Here is a 12,921-nt window from a genome sequence, read left to right on the forward strand (position 1 = left end):
ATAATAGGAAAAGATTGAAAATAGCCTAAATGTCCACAGATAGGAGACTAGTTTAATCATGGCCCACACAGTAGGGCATTTTGTAGCTGTCAAAAAAGAATGAAGCAGATCTTCATGTACTTTAAAATATATTGTTATATAAATAGACTGTGTTACTTGATAAAAGCAATGTGTATACGCTTCTTAAAATGCATCAAATAAAATAGTATGTTTAAAAGTACATTTTGTGTACGTGTATAAACAACACATTTGGAAGAATAAACACAGAACAGTAATTGTCTACTGGGAGAGGCCTTGGGGTTGGAGACTGGGTAGTAAGGAGATTTCATTTTTATTGTATCTTTCTTAGCTGCTGCATATTGTACCATTTGCTTATATTACCTATTTAGAAAATACAATAATTAAATGTACAAGTGAAAACTAATATAAATGACATTTGTTTTCTTTTTATATTAGGCATATTTGATGAGACCTTCTATAATATTTTTTGATGAAATAGATGGTTTAGCTCCAGTTCGCTCCAGCAGACAAGATCAGATCCACAGGTGATTTTTCTTAATCTGATTATGTTGGATTCTTATCACTCACTGACATAGTAGTTAGCCTTAGTCTTTGGGTAAGTGCTAAGAGGCTTATAAAATGTGAACTGTGTCCTTGAGGAGCACTCCTTTCACGTAGCTCAGGGTCAGCAAACTACAACCTGTGGGCCAAATCTAGGCTTCTGCCCGTTTCTGTAAAGTTTTATTGGAACATATCCATGTTTGTACCTTTTGCATTATATATGGCTACTTTTGTGCTCAAGAGCAGAGTTGAATGAGTAGCTGTGAGAGAAAGATTGTATGGCCTCTTGCAAAGTTTACATACATTTACTTTCAGGCCCTTTACAGAAAAAAGTTGCCTTATCCTGACTTAGCATGTTTTTGAAATTTATCCGTGTTGTGTATATTAATATTTTGTTCTTTTCCATTTCTGAGTTGTATTCCTTGGGAAGGGAGGGAGGGACAAAGAGAGAGGGAGGGAGGGAGAGTGTATGTATGCACCACTATTTATTTATTTGTTAATCTATCTGATGGAGATTTAGTTCACTTCTATTTTTGGCTATTGTGATAATGCTACTATGAACATTTGCATACGCATTTTCGTGTGCACATATGTTTTCATTTCTGTTGTCTAAATATCTAAGAGAGGAGTAGCTAGATCCTATGGTAAATGTATGTTTAAATTGTTACTGTTTTCCCAGTGGTTGTACCATTTTATGTTCTTACCTGTAATGTATGAGAACTTGGGTTGCTCTTCCTCCTTGTTTAATGATATTCCTTGGTAGAGTTTTCTCCATTTTTTTTTTCTCATTCTTGAATTGAGCTGCTTAAATCTGTGAGCTTCTAGTTTTCATCATAGTTATAACATTTTTGGCCTTTCTTTCTTTCTTTCTTTCTTTTTCTTTTTCTTTTTTTTTTTTAAGATTTCATTTATTTATTTGACAGAGAGAGAGACAGCCAGCGAGAGAGGGAACACAAAGCAGGGGGAGTGGGAGAGGAAGAAGCAGGCTCCCAGTGGAGCAGGGAGCCCAATGCGGGGCTCGATCCCAGGTCGCTGGGATCACGCCCTGAACCAAAGGCAGACGCTTAACGACTGAGCCACCCAGGCGCCCCTTGGCCATTATTTCTTAAAATATTTCTCTGTCTCCCTTGTTACTGTCTTTCCTGTCCTTATGGGCCTCCAGTTACACTTACACTTTGCTTGGTGCTGTCTCACAATTCACTGATGATAAGTTAATTGTGCTTTCTTTTTCTTTTTAAAGATTTTATTTTTTTAAGTAATCTCCACACCCGGTGGACCCCAAGATCAGGAGTCACATACTCTACCACCTGAGCCAGCCAAGCGCCCCTAGTTTGCTTTAAGCCAGCTCTTCAGTGTTTCATTTTGGGAAATTGCTTTGCTTTTTTAGACAACTAATCTTCAGTGTCTAATCTGTTCTTAATCTGGTTCATTATATTTTTTGTCTTACATATTTTTATTTTGATCTCTGTAAATTCCATGTGGGTCTGTTTTGTGTCTTCTATATAAAAATATAAGAAACTTCTATGTAAAAATATAACATGGAATATAGTTATAATTACTACTTTAATGTCTTTGCTAATTCTAATATCTTTGGGGTTGATTTTATTTGATTGATTTTATTTTATTTGATTGATTTTTCATATTATATAATATTATAAGTACTATTTTCTTCCTTCTTCATGTACCTGGCAATTTTATTGCATGCCAGATACTATAAATTTTGCCTTGTTGGGTTCTAGGTAGGATGTTATGAATAAGTATTCTCATTTTTTGAGGGGGGCACAGTTAACTTACTTGAAAACAGTTTGATTATTTTGAATCTTTCAAGATTTGTTATGTGGATCTGGAGTAGTGTTCGGTATAGCAAATTATTCCCCACTAACGAAGGAGGGTCCTTCTGTGTATTATTTGCAGTGACCTGTGAATCATGAGGTTTACCAGTCTGGCTTGTGGGAAATGGCAATATTCTTGCTTCTTTGTGAGTGTAAAATACTGTTACTTCTATTCCTTCTGGGTGTTTTTTCCCTAAGCTGTGACTAATTTCCTCACTTGCATGCAGTGTTTAGCTGAAGTCTTGAGGGGACCTGTGGGTATTTCCTAATTCTCTCTTTGTTCAGTGCTCTCTCTGGTACTCTTTCTGATGAACTCTAATTCCTGTTGGTGTCCTTGGAATCTTAGCTCTGTCTCTTCCACTCAGTGAGTCAGCTGATTGCCACCAGGATTCCGTGTCCCCTACATTGTAGCCTAGAAGTAGAAAGCCATTAATTGGATGGATCATTGTTCCCATGCTTTATATCATGTGGTTTTTCTCTTGCTGCTATGAGTATTTGCTCTATAGCTTTGTGGTTTTGTTGTTGTTGTTGCTTTTAAGTGGGTTCCATGTCTAGGTGGAGCCCAAAGTGGGACTCAAACTCATGACCCTGAGATCAAGAGTTGGTCGCTTAACAGACTGAGCCACCAAGGCGTCCCTATGACTTTGGTTTTTAACAGCTTAGCTGTGACATGCCTCTGTATGGGCTTTGTGTTTATTCTGATTTGTGTTTATCATGTATCTGCAAATTTGTCTTTTTTCAATGTTTTTCTCTCTTCATCTTGGATAATACTTTCATATATCTTCAGTCAGTCCTTTTTACTTTGTTATGTCCATTTTGCTGTTTTGTCCAACCAACACATTTTTTTTTAATTTCAGAAATTAGTTTTTCAGTTGTAGAGCTTACATTTGATTTTTTTTTCTTTTTTCAAGAGAGAAGCACAAAGTCTGTGTGCACGTGTGTGCGAGCATGGAGGGGGAGGGGCAGAGGGAGAGAATCTTAAGCAGACTCCACACTGCGTAGGGAGCCCAATGTGGAGCTCAGTCTCATGATGCTGAGATCATGACCTGAGCTGAAATCAGAAGCCGGACGCTTAACTGAATGAGCCACCCAGGCGCTCCTTGATTCTTTTTCATCGTTTCTATTTTTCCCAATGTGATTTTCATGTATTTGAACATTTTGTTTTACTTCATTGAGGTTATTAATAGTTGCTTAAAATCCTCTTGTGTTAGGGGCGCCTGGGTGATGTAGTCGGTTAAGTGTCTGACTCTTGGTTTCGGCTTGGGTTGTGATCTCAGGGTCATGAGATTGAGCCCCACATCAGGTTCCCTGCTCAGTGCAGAGTTTGCTTGCGACTCCCTCTCCCTCTCCCTCTGCTCCCTCTCCCTTCCCCAACGCTCACATGCTCCCGCGCGCGCACGTGCGCGCGCGCACTCTCTCTCTCTCAAATGAATAAATAAATCTTAAAAAAAAGCCTTCTTACGCTAGCTTCAACATCTGGTTTCATCTCACTGTTAGGCCTGCTTGACTTTCTTTTCTTCTGAAAATATGTTATTGTTTTGGTTCTTCATTTGTTGGGCAATTTTGGATTGCATCCTGAATTTATTGATGTTAGTTTGTGAAGGCTCTGAATTTTATTATTTTTCTTTTATGAGTAGTATTTCTTATGTTTTACAGATAATTTTCTGTTTTAGGCTTGAACTACAGACTGTTTCTTGGCTGGCAGCTTTGGTCTCCTTTCAGATCTTTCATCTTTAGCTGCTTTTTTTGCTCTGTGTCTTTGTTGTTAGGGGTCATTCAGAGATGTGGGTAGATAGAGTTTGGGGATGTCTTCACTGGTTCTTGCCGTTGTGGTATCCCCCACATTCTTTAGTGTTAATAGTCAGCCTTCTCTTTTCTGAACTCTCAGGCTGGAAAGTTAAGGGGTTTCCCTTAACATAATCTTCCTCACCTACCTCACTGTACTTAGCCCCATGTTAAAAGCCAGAGAGAGGGGAACTTGCTTTCTCTATGTTCTCCTTTTCTCCAGATGACCATGAAATTCCAACAAAGTGTGTATGTCTCTGTTTACGTACTGATTCCTTCAAGTATATGCTTATGTATTATTATGTACAGGTTTTATAGTTATTTTCTGAAGCAGAGGAAGGGGTTATCTGGCAGGGTCTTTATCCATCAAACTTGGAAGGGGAACCGTTGAGTACCAAGTATGCAAGTTTTAAGTTCTAGAGTAATTACTAACAGAAACATATTGTAATTTCTAAAGTGTTGGTGGTTGGGGGGAGGAACAGAATAATAAGAAAATCGAAATGCAGTCAAAAATAGGAGGGGAATCATAGAACCAGTGGGAGAAACAGTAAAAATATAATTGTAGATTTAAACCCAAATATATAAAAAAAGATGTGAAATGTAAAGGGACTAATGTTCTTTTTTTGTTTTTTTAAAGATTTATTTATTTATTGTAGAGAGAACACATGTGAGTTGGGGGGAGAGCAAAGGGAGAGGGAGGGAGAGAGAGAATCCTCAAGCAGACTCGCCACTGAGCATGGAGCCTCAACTTGGGGTTTGATCCCAGGACCCTGAGATCATGACCTGAGCCAAAATCAAGAGTCCGCTGTTAACCGACTGAGCCACCCAGATGCTCCAGACCAAATGTTCTTTTTTTCTTAAGATTTAAAGATTTATTTCTTTATTTTAGAAAGAGAGAGTGTTGGGGGGGAGAGGCAGAGAGAGAGAATCTTCAAGTAGAGTCTGACTTGGGGCTCGATCCCATGACCCATCAGATGGTGACCTGAACCAAAACTGAGAGGCTTAACCGACTGAGCCACCCAGGCTCCCCCTAAATGTTCTTTTGAAAAGACAAAGATTGTCAACCTGGGGAAAAATAAAATATGATGACACTTTGTTTATAAGAGACACACTATGTATAAGGATATAAAAAGATTCCAGGTAAAATGGTGGGAAAAATGCATGCAAAACCTTAGTCACAAATATTCATAGCAGTGTTATTCATAATAGCCAAAACATGGAAATAATCCATATGTCCATCAGCTGCTGAATGGATAAACAGAATGTGTTATATCCGTACAATTCAGCCTTAAAAAGGAATGAAATTCTGACACATGCTACATGGGTTTACCTTGTACAGGTACATGTAACATGGATGAACCTCAGAGACTTAATACTAAGTGAAGTAATTCATACACAAAAGGTCACATGTTATACTATTTTATTTATTATTTATTTTAAAAAGATTTTGTTTGTTTGTTTGTTTGTTTATTTATTTATTTATTTATTTAGAGTGAGTGCATGAACTGGGGGGAGGGGCAAAGGAGAGGGAAAGAGAGAATCCCAGGCTGACACGGGGCTCGATCTCATGGCTCTGAGATCAGAGGCCAAAATTAAAGGTCAGATGCTTAACTGACTGAGCTACCCAGGTGCCCCAACTATTTTATTTATATAAAATGTCCATAATAGTCATTCTTAAAATGTCATGAAAATATGCCAAGTAAATACTAATAGAATACTGCTGTAGCTATATTAGTATTAGAGAAGATAGACTGTGAGGCAGAAAGCATTATTATACATGTAAAGAGGACCAACTTACAATGATAAAAGCTTCAATTTTTCTTTAAGGACTATTTATTTATTAGAGAGGGAGCGTACACGAGCAGGGGGAGGGGCAGAGGGAAAAGCAGACTCTCCTCTAGCAGGGAGTCCCATGCGGAGCTTGATCCCAGGACACTGGGATCATGATCTGAGCCAAAGGCAGATGCTTAACTGACTGAACCACCTAGGCACCCCATAAAAGCTTCAGTTTATTAGAAGATGTAACAATTTAGATTTTGTAATTCCCTAATGACTGTGTTTCAGATTGTATAAAACAAAAAATGACAGAACTGCAGAGTCAAATTGCTAATCATTGTGAGAGATACCATATGCCTCTCAGTAATTAAAAGACCAAATGAGCAAAAAAGTCAGTTAATGCCCTATAGATTATGTGAACAACCATATTTTATGATCTAGTGGGTTTACTTACATAAGATAAATATACGGTGAACACTATTTTCAAACATACACAGAATTTATAAAATTTGATCATATATCATGGCTTAAATCACAGCTAATTTCCAAAGCTTAGTAATATACAAAATACATGAAACAAATAACAAAAAGATATAAGCAGAGAGTTTTGTTTGCTGTTAAGAATTATTGTTTTAATTCTGTGTTACTAGTAAACAAAAAATAGTGAACAATATATGAACTGCAAGGAAAGGTATATAGATCTGAAGAAATCAAAAGTTGCTTCTTTGAAAAATAATAAAATTAACAGACCTCTGGCATGATTGGTCATGAGAAAAAGAAGACACTAATAGGGGTTATTAGGAATGCAGTGTGACGTATCAAATTCTTTAAATGTTAAAGGTTAAGAGTTAAAGGCCTGAACTTAAGAGGTTAATGTATAAAATTTTTAAGAAAAAACCAACGGGAAGATCTTCATGACTTGTGTCTGAATCTTCATAGCTTTTTTTGTAATAGTCCCAAATTGGGAACACTCCAAATGGCCATCAACATGTGAATAAATAAACAAATTGTGGTATATCCATATAATGGAATACTGCTTAGCCGTAAAAGGGAACAGACTGTTAGTAAACTAACAGTGTGCTGAATCTCAAAATACTTAATGCTGAATGACAGAATCCAGAAAAAAAAAAGTACTTATTGTATGATCCCATACATATAAAATTTTAGAGAATGCAAGCTAATCTGTAGTGACAGAACATAGATTAGCAGTCACCTGGGGATTGGAAGAGGTGAAGGAGGAGCAGTAGGGATGGATTACAAAGGGACGTGAGGAAGAGCATTTTGGATATGTTACTTATTTTGATAGTGATGGTAGTTTCACAGGTGTATACACACTTCAAAACTTACTCTACTGTATACTTTAAATATGTTCAGTGTAGGGCGCCTGGGTGGCTCGGTCAGTTAAGCATCTGCTTTCGGCTCAGGTCATGATCCAGGGTCCTGGGATCGAGTCCCACATCAGGCTCCCTGCTCAGTGGAGAGTCTGCTTCTCCCTCTGCCCCTCCTCCCTTGCTTGTGTGTGCTCTCTCTCTCTCTCGCAAAAAAATAAATAAAATCTTAAAAACCAGTATGTTCAGTGTATTGTGTGTCAAGTTTCTCTTCAAAAGACTTAAAAAGAAAAAACTTGTTTAGAATGGTATGAGAAAGTTAATTGGAACCCAGTTTCCTTGTGAATGTGGATATAACACTCCTAAACAAACTAGTAACGTGTGACTTCCAGGAAGATATAAAAAGAATAATACATCATGACCAAATTGATTGTATTTCATATATACAAAGTTGGTTTAATATGAGAGAAATCAGTTAAGGTAAATTCATCACATTATCATGGTAACGAAAAATCAAATCATATAATCATCTCAGTAGATGAAGAAATGTTGATGAAATTTAATACTTGTTTTTGATAAGGTCACTCATCTCAGAGAATGAGGAATATAGGTATCTATAAAAATCTATTACAAACTTAATGTTGAAAGATGAAAACTTTTAATATGAGAGTTATAAGCATGGCTATGAACACTTCTGATCAGTGCTGTACATAGGTCCCAATCAGTGTAGTCTGATAAGACAAAACAATATAAGGTGTGTGTAATGGAGAGGAATAAACAATACCATTATTATTTGTAGATGATATGATTATGTATGTAGAAATTCCAAAGCAGTCTCTAGATAACTTCTTAGATGTAGTAATGAGCATCTAGCAAGGTTAAATCAGTCATTATAGCGAATTTTGCCTTTCTGTGTACCAGTTTTCTGCATAAAAATGTAAAATCACTGTTTAAAAACTCATTTAGAAAAGAAGATATTAGGAATAAATTAAATTCCATGTACATTTTTGGAGAAACGAATGAAACTTGATTCAGAAACATTAAAGGAATATTAAATAAATGGAGAGAAATACCGTGTACATGAGTTGGAAGACTGGTTATTTATAAGTTGTTTGTTCTTCCATATTTATCAATAGATTCAGTGTAATCCTATTCAGAATCATAACTTTTGGGGGTAGAATTTGACAAAAATGATTCTGGAGTTTATATGGAATTAAAAAAGAATAAGAATAGTGAAGACTTTTGTGGAAAAACAAGGTGGGAGTGTTTCCTCTCCTGGTTATTAAGGCCTCTTAAGGTTAAGATAATTTGATGTTGGGGGAAGACTAGACCAGTAGACAAATGGAACAAGTGGATGCTTGATTTATAATAAAAGAGGCAATGCAGTACTCTTGGGAAAGGATGACCTTTTCAATAAATAATGCTGAGAGAATTGGGTATCTCATGAAAAAAATAAGACTGGATCCTTCTTCACACCATACAAAACAATTCCAGTTGATTTTATTTAGATCCATATTTGAAGGTAGTGCAAATGCTTTTAGAAGATGTGTAGGGGAAAGCGTTAGGGCAGGCAAGGAGGCCTCAAATGAAGTATTAACTAGTTTGGACTTTATTTTGAACGTAATAAGGGTTACTAAAAGATTTTGATCCAGAGGCTTGTCATTTGATTTTTCTAAAGAAGACAGCTTTTGGTAGTATCTAAGCTAGGTTGCAATTCTGTTGCTGACCATGGTTGAGGCTTTGTTTTCTGAAAACCCTTGTAGAGAACACTTAAAAATGCTGATAAATATATTTTTTAAAGATGTATTTATTTATATGAGAGGGTGGGGGAGGGGAAGACAGAGGAAGAGAGAGAATCTCAAGCAGACTTCCTGATAAGCGCAGAGCCTGACTTGGGGCTTGATTTCAGGACCCTGAGATTATGACCTGAGCTGAAATCAAGAGTTAGGTGCTTAACTGACTGACCTACCCAGGCCCCCCCAAAATGCTGATAAATCTTAACAAACACTTGATACCTCTCTGTGATTGGAATGTACTAAGGAAAAATTGGAGGTTAAATATGAACTTACACTTAAGGATGCTTATTTTGCACCCTTTATATCTGAAGTGAGACACTTAGATCATTAATTTTCACTTATTTAATTAGAACAAGCACAAATCCTCTCTATACATGTATGTAGGGTCTCTAGCATTTTGGTTCCATTTATAGTTTTGAGAAACATTTCGAACAGCTTATTTGGGAGTGAGAATGATTTCTTTAACTTACTGAGCATATTGGAGAAGTTATTTCAGGCAGGTGTAGCAGTAAGAATAAAGGGATAGAAGTGAGAAGAGTTACAAAACACTAGGAAGACCTTTGTTACTAGAACTACGGTTTTTGTTAAAATTAGACATGCAATATTTTTGTTCAGAAATGTTTAAGTCATAGTTTCAAAAACTAAAATATGTACAAAATGATTTTGAACTTAGTAGCCATTCTAAAGAAATCATCCAAATTATAACAATAATGCAAATGTAATTCTATAGGAACGCTAAACATCATATAAATTGCCAGACATAAAGCACCCCCCCAAGATTACTGTCTGTTAAAACAGACTATATTTCTTCAAAAATTTTTTTGTAATTAATTAACTTTTAGTAATTTCTACACCCAGTGTGGGGCTCAAACTCACGACCCAGAAATTAAGAGTCACATACTCTACTGACTGAGCCAGCCAGGTGCTCCTATATTTCTTTTTTAAAAACAGTTTATTGAGATAGTATTCCTGTATCATACAGTTCAGTCATTTAAACTGTTTGTTCAGTGGCTTTCAGTATGTTTCCAGAGTTGTATAACCATCACCATAATCAATTATAGAACATTTTCATCTCCCCAGAAAGAATGAAACCTTTTAACATTTAGCCATCTCTCTCCAGCCTCCTCTTCAGTCGCCCCAAACCCTAGGCAACCCCTAATAATATACATGATGTTTCTGTAGATTTGCCTATTGGATATTTCATATAAGTGGAATCATACAGTATGGGGGCTTTTGTGACTTTTTTTTTTCAGTGAGCCCAGTGTTTTCAAGGTTCGCCCATATTATAGCATCTACCAGTATTTCATGTGTGTTTCTTGACAAATTATATTTTATTTTATGGATATGCCACATTTAATTCATTCATTCATCAGTTTTTGGACATTTACATTGCTTCGACTTCTTGTCTCTTGTGAATCAAAAGCTGCTATGAACATTTGTGTACAAGTCTTTTATGGACATTGCTGGATCATATGATAACTCTATGTTTAATAGTTGATGGAACTGTCAGACTGTTTTCAAAAGAGATATACCATTTTACATTCCCATCAAGGAGTGTGTGAACGTTCCCATTTGTCTACACCCTTGTCAATACTTACTGTCTTTTTGATTATTTATTATCCTAGTGGGTTTAAAGTGGTACCCCATTCGGTTTTGATTGGATATCCCTTATGATGGGCCCTTTGTATATCTTCTGTGGAGAAATGTCTATTTAAATCTTTTGACTGTTTTAAGTTGCGTTTATTTTCTTTATATTGTTGTGTTGTGATTGCTCTTTTTATATTCTGGACTCTAGACCCTTTTCAGGTATATAATTTGCTGATATTTTCTCCTATTCTTTAGGTACCTTTTCATTTTTCTTGATAGTGCAGAATTGTTAATTTTGATAAAGTCCTGATCTCTTTTGTTGTTTCTGTGTTTATTAAATGTTTTGTTTGAATACTTTCAAAAATGATTTCTGTACATTATTTTGCACTAAAATTTATTCATGGCATAAATTTATTAGCATATAAGACTGATAAAGTTTAATCTGAGCAGTTTTTACAATCTTTTTCTTTCCTTTTTTTAATTTACAATTTTGTCTGAAACTTTCGTTACAGCTCTATAGTGTCAACCCTCCTTGCTCTTATGGATGGATTAGATAATAGGGGTGAAATTGTTGTTATTGGTGCTACAAACAGACTTGATTCTATAGATCCTGCTCTTAGGAGACCGGGTCGTTTTGACAGAGAATTCCTTTTCAACCTGCCTGATCAAAAGGTAAAAGTTTCTGTTTTTAATATATGAAGATCTATTTGTCTCCAGTTTTGAAGCATATATGCACTTTGAAAGTGGTATTTTATGAACTTTCATTTTAAAAATTTTGTACTTAAGGGGCTATCTTAGTAATTCTAAAAAAAATGCTTGAATAATTTAGTCTTTTTCTCTTAATACCTGTTAGAATATTTATGACTTTTAGGAAGAGGAAAACCCTTGATTAGATTACTGAAATGCTTATTTATTCTTTTCTTTAGTTCTCCAGATTTATTTGTAGTAATTACCTTGGATGGCAGGTTATATGTCTCTAGTTAGCCGAAGGAGCTGTGTTCCCATAAAAATAATGTTTTTAGAGTATTAGTGAGTTTATGAATAAGAACCCAATGTGCAAATTTTTATAGAAATGACCATGATATCATATTTAATTAAAAACAGCAAAAGTTATTCATAATAGTATATTTTTAAGAATGTATAGTTAAAACAGGGCAATGTATAGTCATTGTGTAAAATGTTATTTAATATTTTATATAGTTTTTTTTTTCCTTAATCCTGCTTGACATTTTTATTGTTGTTCTTGGTTTGAGTAGTTTAATCATTGACTGTCTCTTCACTGGAAACTCAAGTTTGAAAGGGGGAGATATATGTAGAGAAGATACTTTATTTGACTGTTTCCCATATAATTTAACATTTCAGATAAGCATAATTAAAACATTTATAACATATAAATATAACCTAGAGAAAGAAGATACTATATATAGATATTATAATATACACACATACACATTTGTAATTGTTACATAGCTTTGATTTTAGCTCTCCATGTAAAGTGCCTGGTTTACATACATAGATGTAAAAGGCTGTGATTAGAACAGTGTACAAGACTATAGGGAAATGAAGGCAGTGGTGCTGCTGTGTAGAGCAGTTCATACTTCAGCTTGAAATCAGTCTGCACAGCCACTAGTAGGTGTCTCAGTTTTGGATTGACTGTCTAACTTAAAGGCTTTAGTTAGGTACTGAATTTACCTGACTTTGTCGGGATAGGAAGCCTAGCATATGCAGCATAATTTTCATTACCCCAGTGTAGCTTTCAGGACTGTATCAATGCATAGAGGTGTGCTTAGTTGTAGAAGACAAGGCTGAAATGGGAGCAGTCTTTTTCAGCATGGGAAAGCATCAGCTGTCTTGTTCGGGACTTCTGATGGTCCAAGCACATCTTTTAGGCTCTAGCGTACGTGGGTAATTTGTTTAGTTCTAAGAAACACAGTCTGTGTACATTTTGGCACAGAAAAGCCATTATCTCGATTAACCAATTGTCTTCTAGTCATGTGGCCCTCAGTCATGTATGCCAATTATAGTCCTCACAATTCAGGTGCAGTCCACACAAGTCACAGATTTAACAATAAACAAGGTCTAGAACAGCTCTGTCCAATCGAATTTTCTGTAATGATGGAAATATTCTTTATTTGCCTTGTGCATTGAGCAATGTCCAGTCAGGTAGCCACTAACCACATGTGGCTATTGAGCTCTCGAAGTGTCACTATTGTGACTAAGGAACTGAATTTTAAATTTTCTTTAAAAATTTAAATA

General features: G+C 35.8%; 1 protein-coding gene across 4 annotated transcripts in view; it reads left to right on the forward strand.

Annotated features, from left to right (window-relative positions):
* The window catches only part of ATAD2B (ATPase family AAA domain containing 2B), a 149,918-nt gene that overhangs the window by 58,327 nt on the left and 78,670 nt on the right, over positions 1-12,921 (forward strand). For all 4 annotated transcript variants that reach the window (XM_087863837.1, XM_087863839.1, XM_087863838.1 and 1 more), the window contains 2 exons: positions 457-545; positions 11,178-11,337. In XM_087863837.1, the coding sequence (XP_087719963.1) occupies positions 457-545; positions 11,178-11,337 (249 nt within the window). The remainder of the gene's footprint in view (positions 1-456; positions 546-11,177; positions 11,338-12,921) is intronic.

Source organism: Ursus americanus, chromosome 7 (genome assembly GCF_024610735.1).
Source record: "Ursus americanus isolate L20-20 chromosome 7, mUrsAme1.1.p, whole genome shotgun sequence".
In the NCBI taxonomy this organism is placed as follows: Eukaryota; Metazoa; Chordata; class Mammalia; order Carnivora; family Ursidae; genus Ursus; species Ursus americanus.